We start from the raw sequence: 14,794 nt of genomic DNA, 5'->3' as shown, positions 1-14,794 counted from the left end.
TGCCCCCAGTGTGTGATGCTCCTCTCCCTGAGTCCATGTGTTCTCATTGTTCAACACCTGCCTACGAAATGATATACTATTTCTTATTCTCAGAATCCCACTGTGAAGAATGTATTATTCTTAATTTTTTTTTTTTTGAGTCAGAGTTTCGCTCTTGTTACCCAGGCTGGAGTGCAATGGCGCAATCTCGGCTCACCGCAACCTCTGCCTCCTGGGTTCAGGCAATTCCCCTGCCTCAGCCTCCCGAGTAGCTGGGACTATAGGCACTCGCTATCATGCCCAGCTATTTTTTGTATTTTTAGTAGAGACAGGGTTTTGCCATGTTAGCCAGGCTAGTCTCAAACTCCTGACTTCAGGTGATCCACTTGCCTTGGCCTCCAAAGTGCTGGGATCACAGGCATGAGACACCTCACCTGGCCAAGAAGATATTATTCTTCTTTTTTGGTTTTTGTTTTTAAATTAGGAAATGGAGGCTGCTGTAGATAAGTGACTTGCCAAAGATTCACAGCTAGTAACTGGCAGAGCTGGGATCTAAATCTTAGCATGTCTCATAGGCACCAAAGTCTGTGTCTTTTCCACTGAGGCAGAACAATCACTGTACCTTTCTATAAGAAGCTTTGAATCTGTGAACACTTGTTTTCTTATTCTCACTTTCCAGTTTGGGAGAAATAGGGACAAAGGGGCACAACTTGTGCAAAACTCTGGACTTTTGAAATTATTACAAGTTCAAGGTGTGGCTGATTTCAGAAAATTTAATTAACTATTACATTTAGAGACTCATGTTGAGAGATTGGAGCTAATCCATAGGGGGTTTTAGGGGACATAATTCTGTGAAGACAGTAAGGAATAATGGACAAAATAAGGATTTGAGTATCAGAAAGGCTTGGATCTAACTCCTAGCTCTTTTACTTTGTAGCTTTAAGGAATTTCACAATATGGCAAAATGTAAAACCTTAAAAAATGGTTAAGAATAATTTATTTGATAAATATTTATTGAGTACTTACCATGTACCTGGCCCCGTTCTATGTGCTGAGGACATAGGAATAAATAAGACTTATGAGGTCCCTGTTCTCTTGAGGTTTAGCTGAGAACAGGACAAACTATGGCCTGTGGACCATATTGGGTCCACTGCACTGCCTCTTTTTATGTAGCTTGTAAGCTAAGAATTCTTTTTTACATTTATTAATGTTTGGAATTAAAAAGGAATAATATTTCATGACATAAAAATGTGAAATTCAAACTTTGTCCATAAACATAAATGTACCCCTTCATTTACATATTGTCTATGGCTGCTTTCATGCCACAATGATGCAATTGAGTAGTAGCAACAAAGACTTTACAGCCTGCACAGCCCAAAATATTAACTGACATTTTACAGAAAAAGTTTGCTGGCCTTTACCTTAGATTCTAGAGTACTGATAAAAAACACATGAGGCCCAGAATGGGGGTCAGGAGGTTGGGGGAAGGTAGGACAGCAAGGAAGTGGTGGGAATGGAGTTAGTATATAAAAAATTTGCCATGTATCCTTAAACACTTAATGGAGCAGTGTCATAGATTTGGTTCCAAACTTTCTAGAGAAAACAAAAAGGGAGCAGCCACAATGGTTATATAACTAAATTCCTAAGGTAAAAACAAGCCAATTGTTCAGGTAAACCATAACTTTTCTGCTTTTGAGGCCAGGGAAAATTTTCCTCCATGGATTATTTCAGGTAACAGCCTCAGTCTGGACCAATGGCATTGTCTCAGAGCACAATTTAGGAAAAGCTATTTAATGTGGGGATGTGAGAGTGGGGGTCCAGTACAATTTTTACAAGTCCAGTACAATTGCCACAAGTAATTGACTCTGAATGCTCTGGTTTGATTCACTGGTGCTGATGTGATCACTCATGTGATCACAGTTAATATATTTAAGCTGTTTGCACCTTGGTTTCCAGGTCTGTAAAATGGGAAAACAGTTTACCTGATAGAATTATTATTGCTAGGATTAAAAGGAATAACAAAATATCTGGTGCATCATCAGCATTCAAAATAGGACATTTATTTCCCTCCCCTCTCCCTCTTCTCACTGTGATTTGGCTTTTCTGGGACATAGCCAAGAAATGGCAAACTTTAATGTAGACCTCTGCTTCCGTTCGTAAGTCATGTAGTGACCTTCCTATCTATCTGGATAGAAGGTTGGGTAACTCAATTTTTACTCATCACAGTAAAATTTGTCTTGTCTATTGCCAAGCCTTGAGATTGGCAAGATCCTATCAGTTCAGTGCACACAATAACTCAGCCCTCCTTCCCTCCCTCCTGGAAAGTTCAATCCCAGTGGCATTCTCCTCTTCCCCTTCCTTCACAGTCCTGCCCTGGGCTGCTGGCGGCAGCTACTCTGATCTAATGGTCTCAGTTAATGTAAGTTCTGATCTGACTTGTTTCAGTATCAGCCTATCTAAATCTGGGCCTCAGCTTAGCCTGTCTTCATTTTCTGCTTTCAATCAGTTAGCAACAGGCTGGCATGATGCAGCTTTTTTTCAAAGCCCTGTGCTTCCAGCTTTGGCTACAGAAAGCAGAACTGAGATGGTTTGGGCCTAGGTGGAGAACCCGCCAAATCTCTGATATAGTTGCCTCTTTGAACCTTACCTACACTATCTACTCACTTCTTTCTTCCTCCTTGCTCCCTTCCTCATTCTGGCTGCTTCTAGTAGATTCCCCGGCATCTGAACAGTTATCAATTAAGCAAAAGCTGAACACAGCTCTGACCCTGTGCTATAATTGATGGTTGTTTACTCCTGGTACTAGCCAGTAACCTGAATGGCGGTATCAGAGGGAGGAAACTGTCACCTCAGCCAGCCCACTCTGGACCTTGCAGTTGTCATCCCATTTCAGCTCTGTTGTTTAAGACTTTGCCTGCCGTTGAGTGGCATTAACATTCTTCACATTTTTCTCAGCAATTAAAAATAATGAAAGCATGGTACATGTTAAATTGCTTTTTTTTCATGATAGTCAACTTTAAAATAAGAATCAGTATTGTTTGCTGATGGAATTTTATCAAGGGTCCTTTTCTATTCCAGACATGAGCTTGATAATTTTACTTCTTCTCTTTCATCTAATCATTGTGATAGGCCTTGTGAGGTAGGATTTACCCTCCCCTTTTTATAGATGGAGAAACAGAGACTCACAGACACAAAACGACTTGCTCAGCGTTATGTAGGTTGTATGGTGCAGACGTGGGGCTTGACCTCAGCTTCTTGGATTCAAGATTGGAACTCTTTCTTTATACCATATTTCTTCAGCTGCTTTGGCCGCCTTCTCCTTTCTGTTTCTCTAAGGACCACTTACTTTTGGGGGGTACAAAATTATACAAGCCGATTTTTTTTCTACCTTCATTTGAGTTTACTGCCTCTTAAGTGTCCTGGCTTTGCAAAAGGCAGGCATGTAGCTTCCACAAAGGGATTTAGGACTTTCCTTTGGGGAATGAAGAGGGAGGAGGGCTGTAGCCCATCTACTTGACATGCATTTGTTTATTTAATCAGGCATAATCCTATGCAAAGGGAAAGACAAAGATGAAAAGCCATTGTCCCTGTCTTCCAAAGGTTTGTGGTGACACTGGCATGCAAACAATCAGTCCCAGCCCAATGTGAACCATATTCTAGAAGGGGCGAGAAAAAATTCTAGTAGGAGCATGGAGCAAGGAGACCTTCATTCTACCTGAGGTGTTGAGATAAAAGTGAAGAGCACACCATGGACTGGGACTTTATGACATATGGGTTGAGGGGCCCTTCTTAGCTCATTTCCTCTGTCTTGGCTGGAGAGGAAAGATTGGTTGCATGCTTTTGGGCTTGTAAGGCCTTGCTTGGTCACAGAGCCATCAGTTCTCCACTGAGGTGACTAATGCTATGAGTGGCATTTGCATCTGCTCTAAAAGTATTAGGAACAGACTTGCTCTCACAGTAATGGGTGTTACTGGCAATTATCCACATTTTCTTGTTTGGACTTATGCTTTAATGATCTACTGTTTGGTTTTTATTCTCTCCTTTTCTTGGAGCCTAACTCCAAATTGTTTTACAAGGATAAATAATGGCTAAGGAAGCAGGAGGGCTTTAGGGTGCGCGTGGAAGAGTGTCATAGCAAAAAGGAGATAATTCTGGGAGACTGGGGGAATCTACAAAAGGAAACAACCTCCTCCTACTCTGTGCCTTCAGGTTGGGTAAAGATGAGTATAAGGAAAGGTGGAAGAAAGTTGCTAAGGTTGAATACTGGTGGCCATCAGGTCCCAAGAAATCTGTACATGTTGATTCTTTGGTTATCGTCATTTGACAGAGATTAGAGAGAGAGGGAACAGATTGGGCTCGAGAGGGAGATCAAGTTTGTAGTAAAAGCCAGGTTGTGGACCAAGGTTGAAAAGAAATTAAAAGGAAGTAGAGCTTGGTGGAAAGACCATAGACTCAAAAGACTTAGTAGTTAAAAGCTCAGGCTCCAGAATATTCCAGATGTCTGTTTGAATCCTGGCTCTGCCTCTTCCTAGCTGTGAGACCTTGGGCAGGTTACAACCTCTCTGAACCTTAGTTTTCTCACTATAATGAGGATAACATTTGTGCCCATAGGATTGCTATAACAACAAAGAGACATCTACATGCCTGGCACATCAAGAGTACTCAATAAATAATAGCAGTTGTTTCACTTTCATTGGAGACTATTATTAGCTACTTGATCTTGGTTAGGTCAGCTTTACTTCTTTGAGCCAATTTTCTCAACTGTAAATGGAGACAATACCACCATTGAAGGCAAGGATTTTCCACAGTTTAAATTAGATTAGGTATTCAAAGAATCTGGTAAAATAATAGAAGCTTAAGTGGTAGTATTACTAGGTAACAACCTCTGAGGAAATGGCAGGCATGGAAGATCGGGATGTCTACTCTTCTGTGTTTGAGGCCCTTTGAGGAGCCTCAAGCCTAAAATGTAGATAGCATAAAAGAATTCAGAGTTATATTTTCAACCCACAACCTGTCCCTACCATGCCAAACACCCAGGAAGAGGCGAACTAACCTCAAGATCTAGCTCAAGTCTTATTCTGTTCATGAAACCTTCTGACAATCCTACCCCAGTTAGCTCTCCCTTGATTCACTTATTTTGGCACCCAAGATTGGCCCTCTAAGTGGATGTCAATTTATAGTATTCACACTTATTTCCCATGAGTATGACTTCTCTCCACAACTCAGTTTTGAGTTTTTAGAGGGCAGGGGTCGTTTCTGTGCCATTTTTTTTGGTGAGAGTGTAAGGTTGGGCACAAAAGCCCTCACAAAACCCCCATATTGAATACCTTTCAATTTAGGTTTCAGAGATGGAGACAGAGGGATTAATTTGTTTACAGCAGGTTAAGTACATGTAGAGTACATCAAAAGCAGCCTATAAAAGTCAGCAGGGAGAGATACAGGTTTATAGGCTTAGATCAGTGACTCATTCATCTGGAAAACAGTCCAATCCCCATGTTATACTGGTAAGGAAATGATCTGCTGAAGGTCACAGAGAAAGTAAGTTGTAGTATTAAGCATAGAATCCAGGTTTCTTGACTACTAGTTATATGACTCTACCCTTTCTACCTCATCAGTTTGACATTGTGGCTTAAATGTGACTGAGACAAATTAGAGGCAAGAGAGAACAACATTTAGGTCTTCATCCAAGAAAATCCTTTGCTGCTACCTCAAAGCTTAACTTGTAATGAATAATCATTTGGAGGTAGCAACAAAGGGCCGGAGAGGACACAAGGTTAATGATGTTTGTTTTCCAAGGCTTTAGGTTCATGTTCATTAGGATGTGGCTATCACTTGGGAATGAATGGGCTTCATATATTAGGGATGTCATCTGGTTCACTCATCAAGGAAATTGATAGCTCTGGAATGGGCATGGGTTCAGGTAGACATGTTTTCTGGCTCAGACAGTCCAACATATCATTTCTTTACAATTCCCACCTTTCTCTCCTGCCAACTCTGCCCCCCAGCAGTAACCAGTGGAAATGGGACAGCACTCTCAGCTCTTGTACCCTGTAGGCTGTAGTGAGGAAGCAACATCATATGGCCTAGTGGTCCTCAATCTTGGCTGCACATAGCATCACTTGGGGAGCTTTTAAAAATACCCATGCTCGGGGTCCATCCTAATCAATTAAACTAGGATGGATGAGGGTGGGGTCCAGGTACTTTACAATTTTCAAGCTCCTTGCATATTTCTAATGTTTCACTGGGGTTGAAAAACAGTGGTGGTTGGGACTACATAGGTTTCAGAAATCAGATGGACTGATCAACTATGAGGTTACTTCTCATCTCCGAGTTTCTGTTTTCTCAACTGTAGAATGGAGATAATACTTTCTACCTGGCAAGATTATGGCCAATGTTGAATGAGAAAAATGTACATAAAGCACTGAGTACAGTGTCACAGTACCTGGAACAGAACAGCTGTTCAATAAAGGTTAGCTAAAAAACTTTTTGCCAGTACTATTGTATTACCATTATTATTATTATTTCTAATTTTATATTACTAATGATAACAAAACAGCCAACAACTGAGAAAGGCAGTGGATGTGGAAACAGGAGGTATGGGTTTCAGTCCTCACTCTACCATGTATCCAACCTCTGGCTGTGGGTGAATCAGTTCACTTTTGTGAACCTCAGCTTCCTTCTCTATAAAATGGGGATAAAAAGACCTATTTATTCATCTCTCTCAAGCTTATTATAAACATTAAGTGGTTATCATCTGGGAGAGTGTTTTGAATCGTATAAAGTACATAAGGACAATTGTATTATTATGATCATTTTGGTTATTTTTTTTCTGCTATGATTCTGTATACCCAGCCTGGTGTTAAGGGGAATGACATGTCCAGAATGTAAGACACAGACTAAATGGAGAGGTGATTTATATGTGTGTACACGAATAGTGTTTTGTCTCTTCCTTAATTAGAACACTGATCACACTGTATTATCATTATTTCTTTACACATATATCTTGCTCACCAGAATGGCTAGATGGAAGAATTTTTTTAAAAATGTGCATGGTAATATATAAGAACTTCATGAACATATACATGTATGTAAATTACATATACCTACTAGGGTGTTCAGAGGGTTGAGATTTTAGCTGGGTCTTGAGGAATGGTTATAATATACACGAGACATAAGACACATATAGGGCAAGAAGCAGGACAGAGTCTGACAGTTACTTACCTCTGCTGTATGCAAGGTATTGTCTAGAGGCCATCTAACTGAGTCCTTAAAATCACCTTGTGAGGAGTGGTTTTCATACTCATTTCCCAGATGAGGAAGTTTATAGTCATAGAGGTGAAGTACCTGTCTAGGGTCCCACAGCTTCGAAGTAGCAGAACAAGCTCCCAAAGCCAGGTCTACACAACTCTAGACTCTGTCTCACTTAGAAGAAAGAGTCAAGGGTTTGCCTTAATGGGGCAGTAGGCAGACCAGTTTGACTACAGTAGAATTGATAGTTAAAGTCCAGGGTTAGTGCTTGGGACAATAATATGGGACCAGCTCATAGAGGGCCTTGATTTTCTGTGAAGGAGTTTAAACTTTTGTCTTCCACATTTTAGAGCTGTTGGGAAAATCTTTAAAGAGCAGAAAACCAGTGTAAAAATACTTAAATTTTATAATTGTGTTATATGAATTCAATTTAATATGTCTTTACATTTACTGTAAATATTTTTGTAGAAATAAATGGATTAATATCAAGATCTACTAATACCTTTGCATAGTTGCATACATGTCTATTTCAGTATAGTCTTCATTAGGCCATGAGCACTTTTTGTGAACTTTTTTTTCACTTGGTATTATTTTGTATGCCTGTTTTTGTTTTGACCTGGTCTAAATTTTTGGCAGTTCACACATAATATGTATTGGTTAAATGCTTGTATGAATTGAATTGTTTGCTTAGCCTTTGTGGTTAGGTCTGATTTTTTTCTGATTAGATGCATGTTTTTGTGCCAATTTCTTTTTCCTAAGGTTTTTTTATTTTTTATTTTTTTTTTTGCCTTTTGGATTATTCCATTTGGGCCTGTTCCCCAAAGCAGAATTACTAGATCAACAAGTATGAACTGTCTCATATGTATGATTTTATATTTTATCCACGTTGTTCCAGATTACTTGATGCCCTCTAGATAAAATAAGCCCAGTTCACATTGCCACCAGCAATGTGTGAGTTTACCTGTTTCACTATAGTCCTACGAGAACCATCTTATTTAAAAAGTATTTATATTTATTTTGTACTAACTGACAAGGAAACTAAAGACACAGAGGCAGGAAGGTGAGTTAGAAGACAACTGTTACAGTCAAAGCCTAAGTGAAAAGGACCTGGATTTCAGTGACGATGAATTTAAGCAATTCAAATTCATTCATCATCCTCAGACATTTAGTAAGCACCTACTATGTACCTGGCCCTGCACTAAACGTATTAGTACCTGATTTAATGCTCTCATACCTCTGTAAGATAATATATTGTTGATCTTTTTTATATAGCTGGGGAAACTGAGACTTAGGGAATTGATATGACACAGCCAAGGTATCTGAAGCTCTAGTGCTGGGGTTCAAATGTAGACTTTCTGAAGGGACAGCTGCCAGAAAAATTACAATAAAAAAGCAAGAGTTGTTAGTCACCAAGAAGAAATGGAGGCCAAGGAAAGTGGCCCAGGTAACTCTCATATTGGTTGCCCGCTCATGAGTGGTGTTCTGTTTGGCTAACCATCCAAGTTCCTGGTATCATTTTCTCTTCCAGGGGATGGTGACAGTTGCAGCAAAGTGCGGCCTCCGGGAGAAAAGCCGACCATCATCCGCCCCCCAGTGAGGCCCCCAGATCCTCCCTGCCGGGCAGCTACTCCCCAGAAGCCAGAACCCAAACCAGATATTGTGGCTGGCAATGCAGGGGAAATCACATCATCTGTGTAAGTAGGGTTGTACCTCAAACTTGACTGAAGGCCTGTCCTAGGCCACTAGGAATGCTTTCAGGATCACCATATTAATGGTATACAGTGTACAACCCTGGGGCATCCTTCACTTTGTAGTTTAGGGAAATACATAGGCCAGCCCTGTGTGGAGTATTCCACTCAATGCTCAAAGCTGAGGGATTTCTCTAGAGCTGAAAACTTTGATTCTTAGTACCTGCTAGGAGACCCATTTTTCTTAGCTTCCTTTATCTCTCTATGGTGATGTGATTACCTTCTGATTTTAGCTTCCTTGACTCAGGACACTTAAAAAATTTTTTTTGTTGTTCCTACTGGTTTTAAAAGTAATTTAATGAACAGATTCATTCATTGTACTCATGCTTGAGGCTTTTATTTTAAGCAAAGGGTATGATTTAAAATTTTTTGTTCAAAATGACTTTGGTTCTCCAGAGTGCCTCTTACAGGTTAGGAGCTGAGCTGATGCCCAACAGGCCTTCCCGAGGCTGGGCGTTAAGCTAAGGAACCAGGGAAGGAGCAGACAGCAGGGTGGGACCACAGCCGTGCTCAGGAACCAGCTTTGCTTGGCCACAACGCGCTTGCCTGTCCTCTATTGATTGGGACTGCTCTCAGTATTCTGCCTCCTGGTCTTCCTTTTTCTTGTGTTTCTTGTTTTCCATAATTGTAAAATTGGAGAAAAAGAAGAACAAAGCCTCTAGAGCTTTGACTAATTAGCTAAGTTTATTTACAAAAAGCCAACAATTACACTTTGAAATCAAGACTGGTTTCATTTATTTCCCCCAAGAAGAGCGTGACTCCGCAACCTACTCAGACCATTCTGAAGCAATGGGGATAAAGAGTGTCAGCTATGGCCTTAGGGGTGCCTATGGAGTCTGGGCCATTTCACATTCAGATGCGTAAGGCCTTTGCCAGCAAAGGCAGAGGCTGGCATTGGTGCCCTGTCTGGTTCAGAGTCTCCTGTCCTTTATGTTGGCCATTGTTTCTCACACATACACCAAAGCAACTTATGGGACTTGGTTGGCTTCTGTTTGCAGGGTGGCTTCCAGGACCAGGTTTTTTGAAACAGCTTCCCGGAAAACAGGAAGGTAAGAGATAGAAGTGACAAAAGAGAAACCAAATTGTCGTTTAATAACTGCATCCTTAGCATGCATTTGTGCTCATTCGAGCATTCATTTTGTTTGTTTCTCTACAGCTGTCTCTGTCTCTCCGTTTGTCACTTTTGCTCCCCTAACTCTGTCTTTCCATCTTTATCTGTCTCTTACTTGTTTACCTGTGTGTCTATTTGTCTCTCTCATATTCTTTTTCTCACTTGGTGTCTCTGTCCTTTTCTCTTGAGACAAAGTCTGACTCTGTTGCCCAGGCTGGAGTGCAGTGGCACCCTCTTGGCTCACTGCAACCTTCGCCTCTCAGGTTCAAGTGATCCTCCCGCCTCAACTTCCCTAGTAGCTGGGACTACAGATGCGCACCATCACGCCCAGCTAATTTTTGTATTTTCAGTAGAGGCAGGGTTTTGCCATGTTGGCCAGGCTGGTCTCGAACTCCTGACCTAAGGTGATCCATCAGCCTCAGCCTCAGCCTCCCAAAGTGCTGGGATTACAGGCCTGAGCCATTGCACCCAGCAGATGTCTCTGTCATTCTCAATCTCTTTCTGTCTCTCTGTTTGTCTGCCTGTGTTCCCATTTCTGTCTTTATCTGTTTCTGTGTTTGCATCACTCTGTATGTCTGTTTTTCTCTTCCTGTGTCTCTGTATCTGTTGTCTCTTTGCCTCTCCATTTCTCCATCTCTCTCTTTGCTCCTCTCTTTTTTCTCTCTCACAAGCACATATGTGTGTGCATGCTTGTGTGTGTGTGTGCATGTGAACATACACAAAGCAGTATCTCAAAGACTTTATACCCAGTGTGGGTCTATTTTTGGTTAGCTTACTTATTTAGGCTCCTTTATGTATTCAAAGGGCAGCTGACAGGGATATGTAGAATATTACATGCTAACATAAACAGTCTTAGGGCCCCCATTTCAAGGGCATACATTGGACTTAGGCCATGGTTCTCAAACTGGCTGTCCATCTAAGTCACCTGGAAAACATGGAGAAAAAAGTCACATATTCCTGGCTTTCATTCTAGACCCACTGAAACAGAATCTGTAGGAGTGGGACCTGGGAGTCTGATATTTTGTTTTATTTTGTTTTTTCCCTCCTTCCCTTTCTTCTTTTCTATTAGTTTTTTATTAAAACTTCTTAAGTGCTGGTACAGACTGTCCAAGGCCTGGAATTTGGGACCCTTTGGTCTAGAACATCTGGAGAAATATTTAGTTAGCCTTCAGGGACTCTTTTGTGAGTTTGTTCCTTGTTGCTTATCAGAGAGTTTGAAATTGTTCTTTCTTCCTAACAGGTGACAGGAGCAGAACCCTTCTAGGTGATCAGTTAAAAGCAGAACAATATACCTTTCCCAGCAGTGGAGTTGAGGTGGATTTGCTATCCTCTAGTCAAAACTATGGGAATGGATTCACCAGGACACAGCAGTTCATTCTAGCTCTGCTTGTCAGTGAGCCACCTGGAACCTCAGGCTGGGCCAAATTCTCCTTAAGCAATCATTTACCATTTATTCTACCATAGCAGATGAAAGTCAGATCAAGGCCCTAGATTTCTCTTGCTGATAGCAAGAACATAAAAGTATTTATCTCAGAAGTTGTTTTTTTTTTCTTTTAATTTATTTTATTGCATTTTAGGTTTTGGGGTACATGTGAAGAACATACAAGATTGTTGTATAGGTACACACATAGCAGTGTGATTTGCTGCCTTCCTCCCCTTCACCTATATCTGGTATTTCTCCCCATGCTATCTCTGCCCACCTCCCCACCCCCCACCATCCCTCCCCTATTTCCCTCCAACAGAACCCAGTGTGTAGTGCTCCCCTCCCTGTGTCCATGTGTTCTCATTGCTCAACACCCGCCTATGGGTGAGAACATGCAGTGTTTGATTTTCTGCTCTTGTGTCAGTTCATTCCAGTTTATATTGTTCTGCTTCCTTGCTATTTATTTCTCAAGTGGCTTTTTCTAGGGAGGGATAGGCCGCAATATTAAGAATATTTGAGACTCTCTTCTTCTCCCTTTTTAATTTCTTTTCTCAAGGGAGCTATTTGGTTAGGTTTACTTCAGAAGTTTTTAAAAGTAAACCTAACCAAATAGCTCCCTTGAGAAAAGAAATTAAAAAGGGAGAAGAAGAGAGTCTCAAATATTCTTAATATTGCGGCCTATCCCTCCCTAGAAAAAGCCACTTGAGAAATAAATAGCAAGGAAGCAGAACAATGTAAACTTGAATGAACTGGATATGTCTACAGGAAACCTTTTTAGAGAAGGTGATATATGAGCTGGGGCTTGAGAAAAGAATAGAACTAGACAGGAAAATGTTGGGGGAGGGTATTGATCTGCAAGCTTGGACAAGAAACAAAGGCATTGAGAAGGCAATATGTAAGAACCATGAGCAAAGTCCAATAGAATTTTTAAGGCAGATAGACTTACAATAGGGAAGCTATAACCAAACTGGTCTTGAGAGCGTGAAAAGATTGGTAGCCACTACCAATGGGCTGTCAGCCAGTGCTCAAGGAAGCCTTAGATCAACCGCAAACTACAAGGACTATGGCCAAAGCAGGCACTTCAGGCTAGTGTATCACTCTACCCACACTATGGGCTTCTAGAACCTCGATTTAATCCTGTTCTTTATTCCTAGATTCCATTTTGGCAGGAATGTAGGTAAGACCAAAGTAGGTACACTGCTCTCCATTAGGTCATGTGTTACTGTCCTGGGTACCCAGAGGCTCCTCCCACTCAGCATCCACATAGGGAAAGCATCCCTTCCATCTAGGCCTCCACCTTATAACCACCACTTGCAGCAGTGCTTCCATAGGCTGGCCTCTGATCAAGATCCTCAGACCAGTCACACAGTCAGTCCCATCTATGGCCATTGTTGCTAAGTTCTTCTCTCATCTCTAATGAAAATAATGATCTTTTTAACCTTTATCTTGCCCATTTTTGGTCCCTATTTGGATACCTGATTATAGCCTAGCATTTGAATGACATCACTCCCTTACTCATTTCCCTTACACAATTAAAACAAAAATAACTCTAAAGAAAATGAGTAGTGACACATCAAGAAAAGAAAAGAGGGGAGGACATTTCAAAGAGGCCCAACTGCTTATGGTTTCAGAAGTGATTAGTGTTCCACTTTGGCTAGAATGTGGGAGTGAAAAGAGGGAAGCTTAGCTGAAGGTGAGGCCGGAAAGATGGATTAGAGCCAGATCATGAAAATTGTATAACATACTAAGGTGCTTGGTCTTTATACTGCAGTCCATATGCAGAGGAGCCATAGCAACGGTAGAAGAATTTTAAGCATGACAGTGCACATTCTGAGCTGACCAAATTGTAAAAAGATCACTTTAGTGGTGGGAAAGATAGATGAGAGAGTAAAGACTGGAGACCAGTTAAGGAGACTAATTGTCCTGGCAAGAGTCAGGGAGCCCTGGACTATGGCATTCCCAATGGGAATGGAATAGAAAAGACAGATTTGAGAAAGGCTCGATAAGATCTTGCTAAGATTTCAAACATGGAACATTGATGAACTGAGAAACAGAAAAGTCTAACTTGGGTACTTAAGTAGATGGTACAGTAATTAATCATGGAGAAGCAGGTTTTATGGGAAAGGTTCTGTGCTCAATTTTGGACATAGTGGTTTTGAAGATACAGTTGTTAAATTGATAAAAAATTTAAAAAGACACTTTGAGACTTGGGTAGAGATGTTCGATGGGTAACTGGAACTTAGGCCAGTAGTTAGAGCTGGACATACATATACATAGATTTTGAGGTAGAACTGTGATTATAGCCACTATAGAAGTCTGAGGAGGGGGGCCATTCACATATGCTACAATGTGAATAGTAGCCCATTGCAGGGAGGTCCCTAGTATTTGGTGGCAACTGAAACCATTGATGGGAATAAGATCCAAGGAGTAAGTGTAAACAGACTGGAGAGAAGAGAAAAACGGAAGACTGGGGACATAGCCCTGGGGACCAGCTGTTGTACGCAATGCTCTGGCCACAATATGGTGGGTTTAATTTGCCAAGATTTTCTCTTCTCCAAGCTGTCCTCAGACAAGGGTAATTTAGAACTAATCCAGTTACAGCAAGAGGCTGCACAAAGTTGGTTGGTTCTTCTAGGCAAAGGAGGATTCACCTTTAACATGGTACTTGTCTGTGTCCTCTCCGTTATCACTGTTAGAGATCATCACAGAATGTAGTCTGTGGTCTGGAGCCTACTTCTCTGGGTTCTCCAAGCTTCCCTGAGTTCTCCAATCTTCCCATAGTCTGGAACTCAGAGAATTGTTCTGGCACTTGAAAGATGTTTTCACATCTGGAATTCTGGGCTCTTTAAGTCTGCCAGAGAAGGAGCCCCAACTATAGGCATGGAGCTAGATGATTTGAAACATCTGGGCTGAATCACTTCTGCATTTTTAAAATGGCCTCTTAAGCACTGTCTTGGAAGTTTCCCTCACTCTCTCAATTTGCCTTTCCAGTCCTGATTTCTAGAATCTTAGTGAAATGTCTTTCTTTATCCACAGTTCTCAAGGCAGACTTCCTGGAGATGAAAGTTGAGGCTACAGGTATGTAGTCCCCGTCCCTGATTACAGAACCTTGTTCCGCATAAGCCTTCATTGCGGGATCTGATATTGTGAGGACTGGAATAACATGTAGATCAGAAGGGTGGGAACTCATCTCTGTGCCTCAGTACATTACCCTGTCACTGCATGACCCTTACATTTAGTGCCTTTCAATTCCAAGGTTTTGTGTGACTTGAAGTCACCTTCCTC

General features: G+C 41.2%; 1 protein-coding gene and 1 long non-coding RNA gene across 5 annotated transcripts in view; both read left to right on the top strand.

Moving 5' to 3' along the window:
- Window positions 1–14,794, top strand: part of OPHN1 (oligophrenin 1) — a 386,576-nt gene that overhangs the window by 366,822 nt on the left and 4,960 nt on the right. For all 4 annotated transcript variants that reach the window (XM_032255831.1, XM_032255830.1, XM_032255828.1 and 1 more), the window contains 3 exons: window positions 8,756–8,921; window positions 9,974–10,024; window positions 14,546–14,587. In XM_032255831.1, the coding sequence (XP_032111722.1) occupies window positions 8,756–8,921; window positions 9,974–10,024; window positions 14,546–14,579 (251 nt within the window). In that variant the 3' untranslated portion in view covers window positions 14,580–14,587. The remainder of the gene's footprint in view (window positions 1–8,755; window positions 8,922–9,973; window positions 10,025–14,545; window positions 14,588–14,794) is intronic.
- LOC116535050 lies at window positions 10,756–13,671 on the top strand. Its single transcript, XR_004262024.1, has 2 exons — window positions 10,756–11,625; window positions 12,096–13,671. It is a non-coding gene; the product is annotated as an uncharacterized LOC116535050 (long non-coding RNA).

This window comes from Sapajus apella, unplaced genomic scaffold, assembly GCF_009761245.1.
Source record: "Sapajus apella isolate SASKATOON/1434 unplaced genomic scaffold, GSC_monkey_1.0 scaffold91, whole genome shotgun sequence".
Lineage (NCBI taxonomy): Eukaryota > Metazoa > Chordata > Mammalia > Primates > Cebidae > Sapajus > Sapajus apella.
Note: the sequence above shows the minus strand (reverse complement) of the source record. Positions and strands in the feature narration are given on the sequence as shown.